This window comes from Lycium ferocissimum, chromosome 10 (assembly GCF_029784015.1).
Source record: "Lycium ferocissimum isolate CSIRO_LF1 chromosome 10, AGI_CSIRO_Lferr_CH_V1, whole genome shotgun sequence".
Taxonomy (NCBI): domain Eukaryota; kingdom Viridiplantae; phylum Streptophyta; class Magnoliopsida; order Solanales; family Solanaceae; genus Lycium; species Lycium ferocissimum.
The window spans coordinates 21182001-21199806 of NC_081351.1; the positions used below are offsets into that span (position 1 = coordinate 21182001).

At 35.0% G+C, this 17806-nt stretch overlaps 1 protein-coding gene across 2 annotated transcripts; it reads right to left on the bottom strand.

The window, feature by feature from the left end:
- Positions 1-3232: 3232 nt before the first annotated feature.
- Positions 3233-12820, bottom strand: LOC132032782 (uncharacterized). 2 transcript variants are annotated; one of them, XM_059422491.1, is made up of 15 exons: positions 12692-12820; positions 11538-11736; positions 10929-11002; positions 10718-10853; positions 10177-10265; positions 9924-10077; positions 9638-9831; positions 8688-8902; positions 8509-8607; positions 7368-7486; positions 5717-5818; positions 5033-5142; positions 4823-4910; positions 4205-4401; positions 3233-3701 (listed from the first exon to the last, which is right to left on the bottom strand). In XM_059422491.1, exons 2-15 carry the CDS (start codon positions 11658-11660, stop codon positions 3485-3487), a joined length of 1917 nt encoding a protein of 638 aa, XP_059278474.1. In that variant the 5' UTR covers positions 11661-11736; positions 12692-12820; the 3' UTR covers positions 3233-3484. The 2 variants fall into 2 exon arrangements, with proteins under 2 accessions (XP_059278474.1, XP_059278475.1); XM_059422492.1 differs by lacking the exon at positions 12692-12820 and adding an exon at positions 12032-12141.
- Between the last annotated feature and the right edge of the window lie 4986 nt (positions 12821-17806).

Sequence of the window (17806 nt, forward strand, 5' to 3'; positions counted from 1 at the left end):
TATCACCCATTAGTCTTTTTTTTTTCTTTTCCTTTTTAGACTCAACAAGATTAATTTAATTAATTTAAGTTCACCGGCTTGGTGATTATGCTTATGCACCAATTTTGTTTTTATTCTAAGTAAAGAATTGTTTTTTAATCCTGTAAAATCCCTAGATTTATCTCATCCGTTAGAAATGTTCTTCTCTGATGTATTTTTTGTTTTGATTAGATGTATTATTGGTTACACCCTCTTGTTTGCATGTGTTTGAACGAATTTTGTGAGACATAAATAAAGGAAATTAGGTTGGATTTATTCTGATAAGACACAAGAAATAAAACATAAAAAAAGTGAGTTGTTTCTCTTCCAAATGAACAGAGACGAACGAGTATTTATAGCCTGTTTGACTAAGCTTATTTTTCTTCAAAAATGCTTATATTTTTTAATAAGAGCTTATTTTATAAAAGTGAGTCTATTTGGAATGACTTATTTTAAGTGCTTTTAAGCATTTTTACAATGTTTGAGTAAGGTAAAAAAGTGCTTTCAGTACTTATTTTTAAGCTAAAATAACAAAAATAAGTCAAAAGACATAAGTTAGGATTTCTAACTTATGGCTTATGACTCATCCAAAAATTTTACGTGTTTGGCATTGAAACTTTGAGAGAAAATAAGTGCTTTTGGGAAGTAGCAGAATCTGTTTTTCAAAAGGTAAAAAATAGTTTTTGCCTAAAAGCACTTTCGAGAAAATTATATTTAAACACATTTTTTAAAAGCTTGATCAAACACTTAGCCAAACAAGCTATTAAGCTCTATGAGTTCGACCTTTAAAATTTTAAGTATTAAATTCATTGTAATTTTTTTTTTTTTCGTTATGAATTCAAATCTACGCATCAATATATACTGATCAAAGCCAGTCAATTGGGAGGATGAATTATTCATTTGTTGCCGACTTATATGCAGACAATCAGGTCACCTTTTACTTAATTATAAGTTAATTTCTTAATAAAAATTAATTGATAACTAACCCGTTGTCACAAGATGAAATTCGCTAATAGTGTAAAAAGAATTACTATCAGTTGGCAAACTATTTGTTTGTTACCTTCTTTTACCTTCAAAATGAAAAGAAAAAGAAAGAAAAAAAAAAAATATACGAGTTTGCATAAATAAGACATTAATGGGTGTGGAAATATAAGTAGTAAATCTCGACTTAAAGTCACACTTCTTTTATAATTTTATTCCACACGGATAGGATCTTGAATATTATTCAATGTTTAGGAGGATATTTTAGGTAAGCTTATGAGTAATAAGTTGATCAAATTAGTTTGTAAACACCTCTTTTAATTTAGCTACGCTCTTAGAAATTACTGAAAGTATTTATACGCCATAATCAACTAAAAAACATAAGTTGATCAGCCCATAAAACTAATGACTTTCTTTTATTATCAGCATCTTTATGCTAACTCGCTCCCCATTCCATTTTCATCGGTCATCCTTCTCTTTATACACATACTTTTTAATTTATTATTTAGAAATAAGAAATTTTTACTTGTTGCAACTTCTTTTAAGACCTAATTATTAATAATAACTATTCTTTCATTTAATTATAATTAGTACCATTCGTAGCTACACAAAAAATACATAAAATTGGAGTGGCTGAAGTAGTTATTGGGCAAGTCTCTCCCATATCAGGGTTGAACTTCTGCCAACAACATTTCTTTTTCTGATTTTCCCTAGCTTCTTCTCCTTGTATTTGAGTGTATTTCGTCATATATATTTGGCTTGAGTACAATACACTCAAAATACAAGGAGAAAAAGCTAGGAAAAATACGTAAGTAAAGTAATGTTGTTGAATAAAGAACAATGAGAGCCTCGCCCAAATACACACAAAATACACAGCTTCTGTGTGTATTTGAAGACACGTATTTTGTTGTATGTTAGCTACGAGCTGTAATTGTGAAATGATAGCTACAGTTGGTAAGTTTCACCTTTAAGATAGTTATTCTTGTAAGTTTACTTAAAAATAACTCTAAAGATTAATAGAGAAATTGCTTGTTATCATTTTTTACCACACACATTAATTGCTTACTATCAATTTCAACACTCTATGCTTATTTTGTAAAATCAATTTCAGCGTTACAAGTATTTTTCTTACTTATCAACTACTTTCTATCAACTAACCGCCCATTTTATCAGCCTAAATCACCAGTTGTCCTAGTTAGAAAGACATTCTGAAGTTTGCTTGTAGTAATTGCTTGGCTATGGACTTTTAAGACACAGCAACTTGGATATTGTCTATAATTGAAACTGGTACAGCCAGATTCATACACGAGTAGAATGTACAAGTAGCAGCATTAATACGAAGGAATGCTACTTCTTTCACATTCAAGTGCACAAGTGCAGCAGTCAGCAAGACTACAAAATTCTCTCGTTAAATGATACTCTGTTGATAGTTACATGAAAATCAACTTTTAAAAATTCCATATAGTTAACAACGTGAAGCACTTACAGTTACAGGGAATGCCTTCAACACGTTTAACTAGGGGTCTCTTTGGTATGAAGAAAAATGTAATCCAAAAATTGACTAACCAAACATGGAAATTTTGGAAAACCAAACACACCCTAGATTTTCAATATTACGTCAGTCCCTGCAATTACATTTAGCTACGTCAAAATAAGGCCAAGTCTTTGGTTCAAAACCAGGCATTACAACAAGCATATAACACGCAAAATCATCAAACTGCATAAGGAAAATCTACAATACGCAGGATTACCAAAACCAGGCATTACAACAAGCATATAACACGCAAAATCATCAAACTGCATAAGGAAAATCTACAATACGCAGGATTAAGTAACCCATTCAAACTAAAAGATTCTCCATGATGGCTTTATACTCGTGTTTTCCTCAATCAACTAGATAGAGCGGGGGAAAAGGAAAGTCATTGTGGTTATCGGGTCCCTAATGGGAGTGTTTGGTTTGGAACAAGTTATCCTGATTATACTGGTATAGCTAATACCAATAACCAAACACTTGATAAATGTAATCCCAGATTCTATACCGGCGGGGAGAGGAGGGGGTTAGTAACTAAACAATCCCTACAAGTAAGAAGTCAGTGAAACAAAAAAAGGAAAGGGAGGAATTGAGCAAATCTGCAACTGTAAGGGATGACAGCATAGTAAGTTACATCAAGTGCAATGCTTTTCAGTTCAGCAAAACCCCAATCAACATTGGACAGCTATATAAATTTAACAGTTGCACATAAAGTTTGTAATAGCATTAATCATCAGCGCTTCGCAAATTATGCACTGTATTAGCTGTTAAGGCAGCTATACTGCGAGATTAGTTTAATTTAAAAATAAGGGATAAACAGTGCCTGTTAATTTTACAAAAGAAAGTTGAAGTACAAATTTCATTACTGAACAATTTTACAAAGGGGAAACTGTATTGCCACAAAAAACCGATGCCAGTTTTATAATTTACCCAGAATATGTTGCAGATGGCAAGTCAAATAGGTGAAAGAAAAGCAGTGTAAGAACCACCATTGTACTTCAACCCCTTTAGAAAACCAGAATTTATCTGGGAACAAAATTTGGTATTCTGGATACCAAAACAAAGGCTACCCTTATCCAAGGTTTCGGTTGCTGAAACTTCAGGATCAGAATATTTCCCAGTAATGCCGAGACTAGCATTCAAGTTAACTGAAGCTGGCTCTGTGATAAAACTGCAAAGACATAAAATACCAGAGGAAAAAAAAAGGATTACATATGTAAATGAATAAACAAAATGAAACAGCACCAGCACGAAAAAAAGCCTTGAGCAAGCATCTTCTGTAAGCCATGAAAAATTTTAACAAATTAATCTTGGGGTCGAATCAGCCGTATGTTGATGATTAAATGATCATATACGCTAGTATATCAGACCATCTCGCTTACATAGCAATGTTTTATGAAGACAAGGGGTCTGAATCCCAAGAAAGCTCAACAATTTAACCACCTCAAGCGTATTGGTTTAAGTTTTGTGGAGTCTATCAATGTAGCAGAACACCTCCACCTATTTTAGCGGCATCGTTTACTGAAGGTATTTCATTTCTCTTGTAAAATCTTACAACCCCAAGGGACATCCTCTTCCAACCAGTAAAAGAACATGCTTTAATACACTACACAAAAATATGTTATTGTGAAAATGAAAGATAATCCAGGTGAAAAGTGTTTTTAGACAGTATACCTAGCCTCAAAACTTGTGCTGTTAGAGCTGAAAGCATCACATATAGCAGAGGTTACCCATGGGGCAAGGTATCGACCCTTAATTTCAACACTATAGCACATCCCAGAAGATGGTTGTTGATTAGGCTCAGAAGGCACATTTGACTCAATTCCTTGAAAAGCTACCTGATCAATTCTCCTGACCTCCTTGCATCTGACCTGCAGAGTAGGTAAGATGATATCTATTTGCATTCTGGATAACACACTTAGAACACTATAACCAGCTTAAGACAGAATATATTGAGAGATTATAGAGGATACCACATTTATGCAATAACATCAAGAATAACATATTGAGAGATATCTTTTGTGATGTAAACAAGTAATAACCAAATGTTCATGGAAGGGAAAACCAAAAACAGTGTTACATTGAACCCACACATAAAGTCTTTGTCACAATCAGAACAATAATGTATATCCAGTTACAATCCAGGTATTATCTTACTAATCACATTGTGATCGTCTTATAATCATGTGTGATCTTATCTCCACACAAACGACCCTACAGGTCATGGACCAAGCGCAACTTGATGACAAGCTAAATGAATAAACAAGATTACACATGAGTCATAAAACCAACCTCGGGTGCAGAGAGCGCAGCATTCTCAAATGGGATAGGTGAATACAACACAGGGACATCCACACCACTTAGAGAAGTTAAGAAATATCTGAAAATTTGGAAAAACCGCAATTTAGAGCAGTGAAGATCATAAGCAATTGAATATAAAACAAGTGGCATAATATGATGGAATGAAGCCAACTAAACATCCATTATCAACTACGAGTTTACCGATAGTTCAATAGAAAATCATATAAAGAATGAACATTCTTATTTCCAGTGAATGCCAGTAGGGAATCCGGCCTATTATCCACATCGGACATTGCACTCCGCCGCCTAGTCTGCATAAAACATTAAATTCACCAGTTAGAAAAAATGAATATTATAAAACCAGTACATAAATGAAGGTCACTCTTTTTACAGCTTAAGCTTTTAAATCAGTTTATTCACGCACTTCAACATATAAGCAAACAGCGGTCCTTAGTTCGGCCTCACCATCACCTACTAATGAAATAATTTCACGTGCTAGGCCCAAGAGAAATAAAAAATTATGTGGGTGGGTAATATTTTGAACAAAATAAATAAATAAAAGTGTTAAGTGTAATATTCCAGCAAGCACTAAAGTAATCTCAAAGCACAATCCATCACTATAATTACTCCAAGATTTCCACATTGAGAAAGTTAAGTTCATTAAGGCAAAGAAAAACAAGACATTAACATAAAAAAAGATACTCAATGTGTTGAACAATTCTCCCTTTCTTAATACTAGGCATGAAGAAGTCGGTCAAGGAATCTGATTTCATAATACAAAGCTTTGCTCTTTTCAGAAAGAAAAAAAAAATACAAAGCTTTGCAGGCAAATTTCACTGCTGGATTTAATTTTCCAGGTGAGTCTCAACTGCCTAACAATTTTACCTGGCCCAGATTTTGTTTCTCAATCTCTGAAAGCTCAACCAGTTCTTCTGTACTAAGCTCCTCCAGCTTTGAGTGACAAAGCGGCATAGAATAAGAAACATCCTACCATCCACAAAAGATTGCAATACATAATCAGCTTAACAGATTATGTATCCAATAAAAGCACATAATCAGAGCCAGAAGATAGGAAATGAGTTCTTTTTATGTTATTTTAAGAGCATGAAGCTGCTTCTAGCACAGTATATTAGTACATATTACAACTTACAAGTGGCTAAAGTTGATGCCGAGTCTTAAAGGAGCTAGATAGAATAGTGAATACAAGAAAACAGATGGACTCTTTGGCCTTCCACAGCCATTGAGTTAAACAAATACAGTTGGGAAAAATTATTTGAAATTGAAGTTGGAAAAATAATTATTTGAAATTAAAGTTAGAAAAAGTTGTGTTTGGATAGTTGAAGGTTTTTCTTTCTTTCAAGCTTCACACCTAGTGAAGGAATAGCCCCAAACTGACCAAACCCATCATCAAAACAGAATAACCAGCACCATTCCACAACAAGAATAGAGAATTTTTTCTTATAATAGTGGTTTTGGGCCAGCGTGTGTGCACCTCCTAATTCATCAGTACCTGCTACATGCCACAAGTACGGCTAACAGGTAATCTGTCTACTGAGGCTTAGACAAATGGAATCACCCAACTTTTTTTGCCTCTACTTGGATTCAGACCCTGATCTCCCATAGTCCATTCCACTTCATTGACCTCTAGGGTGCCAACAAGAGTAGAGAACTTATGTATCAGTTATTATCAGTAAAGAAGAATGATTAGAATTTGACTCCTGGAGTTTCCTTGTCACATGTATATGCTAGTTGGCTTATTTATGTTGAATAAGTGACATTTTCTAGTATCACTCAAGTAGTAATGTTAAAGTGTTGAATATACATGAATATTTAACATGCATTTTCAACAGATAGAGATTACATGATGCAATATTTATACACCATGCATTTGCTTCTCACTTAAAGCCCTGAGATCCTATTGTCCTTTAACACCTTTTGCTTTAGGGCTCCAATGTATAGACATATATGGAACTTCTCCACTGGAGCACATATGAAATTTCTAAATCTGTGTGATGTTATCCCTCGGAAAATTTGGATTTATTCAAATCCAAACTAGCATTACTTGCATATCACTACATCATATACAACTCGGGAACTTATTGTATCAGGTTTGCAGGTCACCAATTCCCATTGTTGAAGTGTGTGACCATCTCATCTAAAAGCTTAAGCTATTGGAGAGAACTCACTTTTTTATTTACTTAATTATATTCTCAACACGCCCTCTCACGTGCAGACGTGATTCTTTTCGTGACCCAAACACGTGGAAATCCTTTTTAGCAATTGATGGAAGTGAGACTCAAATCTGCCTCCGGCACCATCTGGAACAGTGTGACTATCTCATCTAAAAGCTTAAGTTATTAGAGGGAAAAAACTTTTTTATTTACTTAATTATATTCTCAGCACCCATATTCAATACAACAACGTAAAAGTAGAGACCAAATAGGCCATAAACGAGCAGGATAATACAAGAACAATACTTGAAAAATTCCTTGAAGAAATAAGCAAAATAAGAAGCATCATATATTCATCATCTTACATGTTCTTTGAGTAATGACCTCAAACCCCGGGTTGACTGGGATATATATGCGTTGCAAACACATCTTTTTTCCTCCGAATAAGAGCTGGTGAACATGATCACAAACTGAGCAGTGCAAACTGCAAAATTTAGAACAGAGAGAACATAAATACATAAAATTCAGATCAATATAATGAAGCGGAAAAAAGGCACTCCCCCCATTTCATTTTATATCGGTGTTTGACTAGGCAAATCATTGAAGAAAGAAAAAAGGACTTTTAGCACATACCAAAAGTACCCTTAGGACTTATTGTCTTAAACATACCATTAGAAGTTTAAGTTTTCCAAATATAGAAATGAGTCATTATTTGTCAGACAGACTAATAGGAAAGAAGGCCATATAAAATGGAACAGAGTGAAAAAACTTTAAGGTTTAAGCTACAACAAGCTGTACCCACAAACAATTGCATCTTTGTATAGTTTTAAAAAGTAGTTAATATAGAAAAACTAAACTCACATGGTTTACGCATTTATGCTAGATTATGCATCACCTCATCCAAAGAAATCCAATCTTATTCAGCAGTTGCCTTTGTTGACTTTTTGGGAGCGAAAAAGGGTAGTCAGGCAAAATAAATAGTATCATCGGAGTGGACTGTCATTAATACACCATTCAAGAGTTCTTAAAGGCAAGTTATGTATAAGACAAGAAAGTTAACTAACATCACTAGTATCAAAACCAACAATGATCATTAACACATAATAATGGAAAATACACGTGAAAAAGACAGAAAAGTAGGTAGTAGAACCATGGCTTCCTTCTAAAACAGAATCTGCTGGAATCACTTTGAATAGTTTCTCTATCATTCCAAGCAACATAACTAGGCTGAAAACAGGTACATGTATACGTGTTAAACAAAGCGCATGTGGACAAATATCAGAGAGTATCCACTAATAAGACCTTGTTGCCTGATGGGATATCAAAAACCAAGCAATAATATCATAAAGAATTCATATCTTGCATTTCTTCCTTTACTAAGTAGCAGATACCCATCCTAAATCACCACTATTTATAAGTGTGAAGTCACATGAAACGTGAAGAAAATAAGAACTGCATGTCAGTCATAAATGGAACATAGAAGGTGGTTATTGAAATGGTTATTACCGTAGAAGATGCTGCAAACATTCCTCCGAAGCATGTAATATAAACTTCGAAACGAATCCTGCCATGCTAGCTGCCTTTCACTTAAAAAGTCCAGTTGCCCTATTATCAAAAGACAGAATTCTACGGTCAGGAGCGAAGATAGCAGGCAAAGGTAGGACTACAGAAGAATCCAGCAATACCTCCCGCTGAAGCAGACAAGGTTAAAGCTGATATAACTGAAGGCGGTAGAGGAGACTGGGGATACATCCAGGAATGCAATGACATTGGATTAGTCGCTTGGGAAACAGAAGTCACTTCAGATAAACAGGCCTTCTTTTGATTCGTGAAACATTTAACTGAGGATGTGAACCTCGGCATCACATTGCTGGTGCCACAATTGATCAACCTATGAAACCTAAAGGATTATACAAGACTTAATTAACCTTCGAAAGACAACATCGAGGAACACAATTCAAAGTAATAAGAGAAGAAAAGTACTGCATAACAAGTATAGCTAATACTCAGACGAAAAAGTTAAAGGCAACTCAAATATTAGGCTTTGATTTGCTGTTACATAAGAAGCAAAGACACGAAAAAGTGGCAATGTGCCAATATTGCATATGTATCTAATACAAAACACACCTTGGACAAGGGCCCAAAACATGGTCAGCCACATTCAGAATTCTCTTCAGTATATTTATCAGTGGACACATCTAGACATGCGGTAACACTTGCCATTTTATTGGAACACATTTTAAGGCATTGTCAAACGATATTTACATCTCTCACTTCTTATAAGGTTATGCCACTTGGTTTAGCTTAGTTGTTTGCCATCAAGTCTTACTTAAGTATGTGATAAGAGTAAACTATTAACTCTCCTCAAAAGAAATTGTATATATCACTTCACTATAAACTTAAACCACTTAGACAAACATCATAAACATGCTCAATAACTCCAGGTCCAGATAGTGTGAGTATTTAAACTATCTTGCGATTTTTGGAGGTAAATGAACTTCCAGAGAGCACAGATTCTTTTTATGAGTTAACACCAAGAAATGGATATGGACAGTTTTTCCAACAATTAAATGTAGATATGCATTGCTATCAAAATGGCTCATTAAATAACTAAATCAATTAACTCACTGCTCACCAATTGATGGAAGATGAGGACACGACTCGTATATTACTTTTCATCGTCAAATCCAGTGGGGTCATCTTGCATGGGACATGGAGTTCTGAGCAGAAATTTTTTGACCTAATACAACCATCAGTTTCAGAGGATTCAGCAATTTTAGCAGAAGCACCTAGATGCTCATGAGTAGCCAGTCCTCTTAAGGCTTTGTCCTACCAATAGAAGATATGAGGTTAATCCTTAGCTTTATCATAATAAGTATACAGAGCGATTAAAGAGGATAGATGCAGGCAATAGTAATTACCATATCAACAGTAGACAAGCCATGTACATCTTCACTACCCAGTGACAGCTCAGTGACACTGCGGAAAGTATTCTCACTGCACCTTTCGCTTGCGGTACAAGTTTCGGTTGCACGATCTTTTCCAGTTACAGTTGAAGCAAGAGAGAATTCTGGGCTTTAAATGACAATATACAAAAAATTCATTAAATCAGCAGCAAGAAGAGACAATAGCCAATACATTCTACAAAGATCTAATACAATTCTATGTATTTACCATTTCAATCGCTGTTGATTCTCAGCAGGGAATGCTGAAGAAACAGAACAACTTTTAATACTAACACTATTCGCTGGTGGAAAATTTTCCTGCCATCAAGAAAAACAAAAATATGTGAAACATGTGCAGATATATAATACGTTCTAGAGGAGGGAAAAACACAAAAAAGTACTCCCTTTGTTCCAGTTTATGTGACACTACTTCTTTATTAGTCTGTTACAAAAAGAATGACACATTTATATTTTGAAAATAATTAACTTTACACTATCCATTTTACTGTTAATGAGAAGCTTTTACAGCTATACAAATGTTATGTCATGTTAAGGCCATAAATTTCAAATGTTTTACAACCACACAAGTATTATGGCATGTTTAAAACAAGTTTCAAAAGTCTTCATTTCTTTCTTGAACTACTTATCGAAACAAACTATGTAACATAAATTGGAACAAAGGGAGTATCAGTTAAAGCATTTGCTGGATTACATAGATTCCCCAAAAAAAAAAAAAATACCCATTGACAATAAAAGTAAAGTAAACTAACATTGACATTTTCTTTTTTCGGAATCAACTTTAGCCTGATGCTGCTTTTTTTGACAGGAAATAGCTCGTCCACACGTGTGTCAACATATCTTGGGTTCTTCAATGCATCACACCTCTTGGGCCCTGGGAACACACCACTGCTTTCGAACAAGCGGATGGATTTGGTGAGTTGCACTTAAACAAAGTATAAGACATCTGGGAACAAAACTTACCTCATTGAGCCACCAATTGGGCCAGCTGATTCATCCACAAGTTCCACAGTACTCTTTCTCTTCAATTGTTCTCCCTGACATATTCAGTGATGTCAACAACAAAAGTAAAGAAAAGGGCCAAGGTCTTCTAGGGCTTCAAAGAGGAAATTTTTAATTTTTTTTAATTCACATTTCAAGACTAATTTTCTATGCTAAATTTCTAATATCCTACTCTTAATCATGAGCATATTCATTTATAATGCTTCCTTAACAAATAATACATACTTTGCAGTTACTTTTACTGCCTAGGGCGAATTATTCAAGACAAAGCGTATAACGCCTCAGCGTCCTGGTGCCTGCACCAATTTCCCGTCTAAGCAAAGCCACCAAGGGCCTTTATTGCACCTAGCTTCAGAGCTTAAGCATGCCTCAGGCAAGTCTTTGACTATAATAGTCATATTCACATATGCTAAAAGCCAATGAGTATCCATCTTATATACTGTTTGTATTAACAAATAGATAACTTATGAAACAGGCAATAATTTCAGTTTCACACCCGATGTATCCATCTTATATACTTTTTATATTAACAAATAGATAACTTATGAAATCAGGAAAAAAGGTACTCACGCGCAACTCCGAAGGAGTTTTTCGTTTCAATGTGGTGGTGGTGGTGATCTTAGAACCACCACCCCCACCAAATTTAAGTGTATTTGATTGATGTACCGGACCCGCAGCAGCAACCTTCGCCATCTTCTTCCACTTCAACTACCTTCTTCAGATATCACACATCCAAGGAAAAAAGGCAGAAATCACATACCAATAAAATCTGCAACCAAGAAAAAACAGTGAAAACACATAAACTATGTTTATATACCATAAAAAACATATTTTTCATACTTACTATCTGAATATATTGGATTTAAGGCGGTAAAACAACAGCAGATTAACTAAAATTTGAGCAAAAACCTAACAATTGTGATTGTTCGAATCACCGCTAGTCCTAAATAATGTTAGGGGGGAAAATCAACATAAATAATGCTTATATATCACAATACGCATATTATACATACTATGTATCCGAACAAAATTGGATTTAAGGTAGTAAAACAATAGCGCATTACCTAAAATTTGAGCTAAAACCTAAGAATTGTGAATGTTCGAATCATCGATAGCCCTAACTAGAGTGAAATCACATACATAATGCTTATATACCATATAGAAAACATATTTTTCATACTTACTATCTGAACATATTGGATTTAAGGTAGTAAAACAATATAGAATTACATAAAATTTGAGCAAAAAACTAAAAATTGTAAATGTTCCACTTAACTAACAAATACATTCTTCGGATATCACACATCCAAACAAAATTATTAAACCACATAAGTAATGCTTATATATGATAATACACACATTTTACATACTTCTAATCGGAAGATATTCGATTTAAGGTAGTAAAACAATACCGGATTACCTAAAATTTGAGCAAAAACCTAAGAACTGTATATACCTTCTTCAGATACTAAAAATAAATAAAAATGCAGAAATCCGATACCAATAAAATCAGTGAAACAACAACAATAATGCTTATATATCATAATTATACATACATCTAATCAGAACATATTGGATTACCTAAAATTTGAGTAAAAACCTAAGAATTGTAAAAGTTCGAATCAGTGAAACAACATAAATAATGCTTATACATCATAATAATAATAATAATACACATATTTTTCATACTTGTTATCGGATTTTAGTAAACAATAAGAAATTACCTAAAATATGAGCAAAAAATTAGGGATTTGCAAATGTTTGAATCATCGATTTTGCCCTAAATAGTGTTAGGGTGAAATCGACGGTGACGGAGGAGAGATTTTTTCCGGTGGGAAAAGGGAGTTGGCTTTTGGGGAAGTGGGAAAATGAAATAAATGAGAGAGGGATTTTTGAGGGGATTTGAACAATTTTCAGTTTCCCTCGCAACTGTTCGGGTCGGGTTGACGGTACTGGGCCGGGTATGGGTCGATAATTTCAGTTTCACTGCCATAGCCCATATGTCTTCTTTTGGGGGGACCATTCCTTCGTTGGGGCCTCTAGGGGGGCATGGTACGGTATTTAAAATTTTAATTTTCGATTTTTAAAAATACTATATCATTGCTGTATCATAGTTTGTCTAACTTTGACTTACATATACTCATATGATGGAGAATTATCACTTCCGCTACTTAAGAAACGTCTCAATTATTATGTACTAAATACCTTACACATGTAAAATATTCAAAAGAAAGTACAAGCAATCCCCCTTCATAAATCAATGACACAAAAAAGACATTTAAATCAAGATAGAGTAGTCAAAGTTCTAATGTTTAAATAATACCATAATATTGAAACCACGGTATTAAAAATTTCAGCTTTCAGATGATAATCAGATTCTATATACTATGCCCAATTTTTAATTGGGGGTGGTCTTTAGTTTTTGCTCTTCAAATTGCTGGTCTTTAAGGCAAAAATTTTCCTCAAGTCATAACTAAAAGTTTACCTTGTACGGCAAAGTTCTGCTCTCTCTCCGACAAACTTTTAGTTATGCTTTAAGGCAAAGTCTGCCGTATAAGGCTAAACTTTTTACAAAGCCTTGCCTTGCATTTTTTTTTTTTTTATGACTAAGCGGGGAACCAACCCGGAGACACGGAAGGATATTTTTATCTGAAGGGCAAAAATTAAAGACCACCGGAGTTGAGGGCAAAAATTTAAAGGCCTTTGAAGGCGTCAGGTACCAAAAAAAAATGTCTTCGGGTGCGGCGAATTTGAGGGTTGGAACCGGCTCAATCAAAAAAAAAATCGCAAAGCAGAGTTTAAAAAATTAAGTATTAAGACAAAAGTTAGGCCTTAAAGCGTAGTTTTGCAAATTCCAAATTTGAAGTAAAAAGAAAATTGCCTTAATGTTGTCTTATACATGAAGGCAAAACTCTGCCTTAAGGTAGAGTTTACCTTATGCTTGAAGGCAAAACTCTGCTTTAAGGTAAATTTTGAAAGCGTGCCTTAAGGAAGAGTTTTGCAGGCAAACTCTGCCTTGCGGATTTTTTTAAAATTTTTTGACTGAGCGGGGGTTCGAAACCTGAACTAAACGATATCACTATTGGTTAGTTGCTACGAATTGTGACATAAATTTAGGGCTAAAGGTGAATTTAACATAAAAGATGTCATGGAATGCAGATTATGATCCTCAAGTTTGGGTCATGACAAAAAAATTCGCCATCACTTCCCCTCCTCAACCCTCTCATTTTCCTCCTTGTGCTTTCATCATTTATTCCCCTCTTTTGATATCAAATTAAAAATTATTTGAAACAATTAAAATCAATTTTGAAGTAAAATTTTGTTAGTGAAATTTTTGTACAAGTTATGATAATCTGCTGGGATTTGTAAATAATATGTTCCAAAGTTAAGACATAACTCGTACCAAAGTCTACTGATTGCCAGAACTTATGACAAGACAATTCTTTATTCCCCTATTATAAACCCATGGTGATCAACAATACCTGGGAGCGACTTCTTTAAAAATTATGACACGACTTGTACTAAAATCCTGATGATCACTGGGACTTGTGGCAAGACAAGTTTTTTTCCCATCAGTCAGAAAGTCTTGTGTTCCCTTAGTGCTTATAATTTGATCAAGAATTACAATAATTTGTACCAAAATTCTGATGATGTGATAGGACTTGTGGCAGGGAAAGTCTTTGCGCGTCCATTCCAACTTTTGGCTACTCGACCGTACTTGGTATCAAAGTTCAGACCCGCAAACTCCAAGTTTTGATGCACAACATATTATTTCTAAAATTTTATTAAATAGTCAAAACTTAAACACCGACTTGGAATGGTGTTATTCTTGTATAATATGTATAGTTTTATTTTCAAAGATTTTTTTTTTTTTTTAAATTGTTCCTAGTAGTCAATTTTGTCCTGCAATTTAAGTTTGATCTAATTTTTCAAATTATTTAACTGGTAGCCAGTATTGACAAACTTCAAACAAAACCTACCTAGTTGATAATCACATCATAAGTCATGGACTATGTCACACCCCACTAGGAATCACATGCACCTATCATTTTAATAGGCGAACCTTTCCCGCATCATTCATTCAACCACAATAAATTAATCAAGTGATCGAATATAAGTCTCAAACATAAATAATAATAATAATAATAATGATATCAATAAGCTAGCGAAAATAATACAACAATCCCGAGAATGTAATCGGTCTAAGGTCGTGACGAGAGCCATTCTTACAAATACTATAGTCTGAATATGAATACATGTCCGATAATGGAATGCGTCTCCTGAATAGCAAATAAGATAAGTAACTAAGGAGTAGGCATTCGCCGAATCCATCCAATGCTCACCCTGGAATACTCGTCAGAAGGCCTCGGGACTCAGTCATGGGGCGCAGAAGTCGATCCAGTCACAAACTCTGCACTTAGAAAGAATGTAGCAAGGTAGAATCAGTACAACAACACGTACTGGGTAGGCATCATAGGCCGACAATAGTTAGAAGATCATATATATAAGAAAGAGACTGAAAAAAGCAGGCATGCTCACAATCAGATGAAACTCAAGTCGAACCAATTACCGAATCCAGTACCAAAACCACCAAGTCTAGTAAATCACCTCAAGTCCACTATAAATCCCATCCACATCTCAAGAACTACTATCACGTATGCGTATCACCAATAATCAATCAACAAGTCCAAAACAATGCCAACAATAAATATGAGATGAATGCAATGCATATGCAATTATACACACACACTTCCCAGGGTGAATATCTCGACAGCCATGACCCATGGGGGACTGCTAAGTTCATGTAACTGCTGAGGAACGCACACCCCGATCCAATAGTTACTGTTGCGATACATGCAACCCAATCTCAGTTAGTGTTGCGGTACGTGTAACCCGATCCCAGTCAGTGTTACGGCGCGCAATCCGATCCCAATATATATGTGAATTCATGATAACAATGCCAACAAGAATATATAATCAATGGTGCCACACATGGACACAAATCTCACTCCCAATATTAATATCATAATCCTTCCTTCATTTCCAACAACCTCAGACATGATAAATGTGCTTTCTGACACATGAATAACCACTAAGCATCAACTCTCTAGAATCAATCACGTGGCGGCGAGCCACAACTCACATTAAGCAACAACACAATAGAACACAATAAGGCAACACGCCATAATCACAACAATACCAACCTAAGTATTACATCCCAACTTCAAACTCGAAGGTTTACATGAGTTCTCCAACAATCACTAACTACACATATAATCCGCTAATCAAAGTCTAACCGAAAGGTAAGTCGTAGCCTACATAAAGTTCTCTAACAAAAGAGCCTCAAACCGTCATATATTGGCCTTGCCTTTCCGTAACGCCTTCAAGTGCTCAAAGTCTATTCATAATCGAATTCTATATTAAAACCATGAATAATGACACCCATATTGCATACTTCTAATCAGTCCATTCCAACTCAAGGAAATTGAGGAAACAGGCCCACATGAAGGGTAAAACGAAAAATTGAAAGATGGAACATGCAATTCAAACTCTAGGTGATCAAACCCACTAATCTTTTGCTAAAACAACTCAAGATTAAGCCTAATTCGGATTTAAAGCAAAATCCTCAAATCTGGGTATAAACCCTAATTCTTCAATTCTCAAATTAACCATTAATAATGTCACGACCCAACCGGAGGGCCATGATGGGCACCCAGAGCTAACCTACTGAGCATCACAAGGCATACATACATCATATAGTCACACCTGGATGTGGGCCATGATACTAACTAATAGATACCATAAGCTGTAAGGGACATAAGCCCAAAAGATATATGTATATACGTCATCAAGCTGAATGCCTCCGAGGGAGGATGACATGCATTCTTTCCTTTTAAAGAAAACATTTTCATACATATATATAAATAAGCCACACTATGGGGTTGTATAAAAGGGCAGCCCGGTGCACTAAGCTCCCGCAATGCGCGGGGTCCGGGGAAGGGCCGGACCACAAGGGTCTATTGTACGCAGCCTTACCTTGCATTTCTGCAAGAGGCTGTTTCCACGGCTCGAACCCGTGACCTCCTGGTCACATGGCAGCAACTTTACCAGCAACTATGGGGTTGTATCATCATCATTAAATAGGTGGTGTCCACAATTGTCGTACCCTGCCGACTATAGCGCGACGCTATGTCATAAAATAGATACATGTATATAAAGCATACATGAGAGCTCAAAGAAGTGTTACAACTCTATCGGAGTGACATAAGGTCTGTATACCTCCGATTACCATTATAGAACTACCATCGTCGATATATCTCACCTTGAAGGATCAATAACCATAACCATAACCATAAACAAGATCAATAACCATGAGACAAGATCAATAATCATGAGACAAAAATCATTAATACTATAAGAGGATCAAGAACATAAGATCCTAACATTTCTAAGAGTAGAGTCATTATGGATATCATTAGTATAACATCGTATCAATATGATCATGCCATAAGAAAGAAAGGGACAACCTAACATACCTCGTCGTTCAAGCAATCCAACAATCGAGCTAAGTACAACTAGTACGCCAATCCTATAGCAAAGGAATGTATAAATACTCTTAGATGGTTCTAGTATATCACTTATATCGACGATAATTCGATTCTAAATAAAGCAGTTCGCACCTTCCATTATTTCTAGTCCGAATATATATATATATATATATATAGTCACGTAAGCCTTTTAGTACTCCTTTAATCAACCAACCCAAAATATACATCAACATCCCATAATATCTCAATATATAAAACAATATACTCTTCCCTTCTTTCGGGGAAAAATTT

Excerpts from the sequence above, each read along its gene's own strand:
- LOC132032782 (XM_059422491.1), bottom strand. The coding sequence starts at position 11,660 with ATGGCGAAGGTTGCTGCTGCGGGTCCGGTACATCAATCAAATACACTT. Across the intron at positions 10,078-10,176 it reads AATCAACAGCGATTGAAATG|CCCAGAATTCTCTCTTGCTT; the intron begins GTAAATACATAG and ends TGTCATTTAAAG. Across the intron at positions 8,608-8,687 it reads CTTGTCTGCTTCAGCGGGAG|GGCAACTGGACTTTTTAAGT; the intron begins GTATTGCTGGAT and ends TTTTGATAATAG.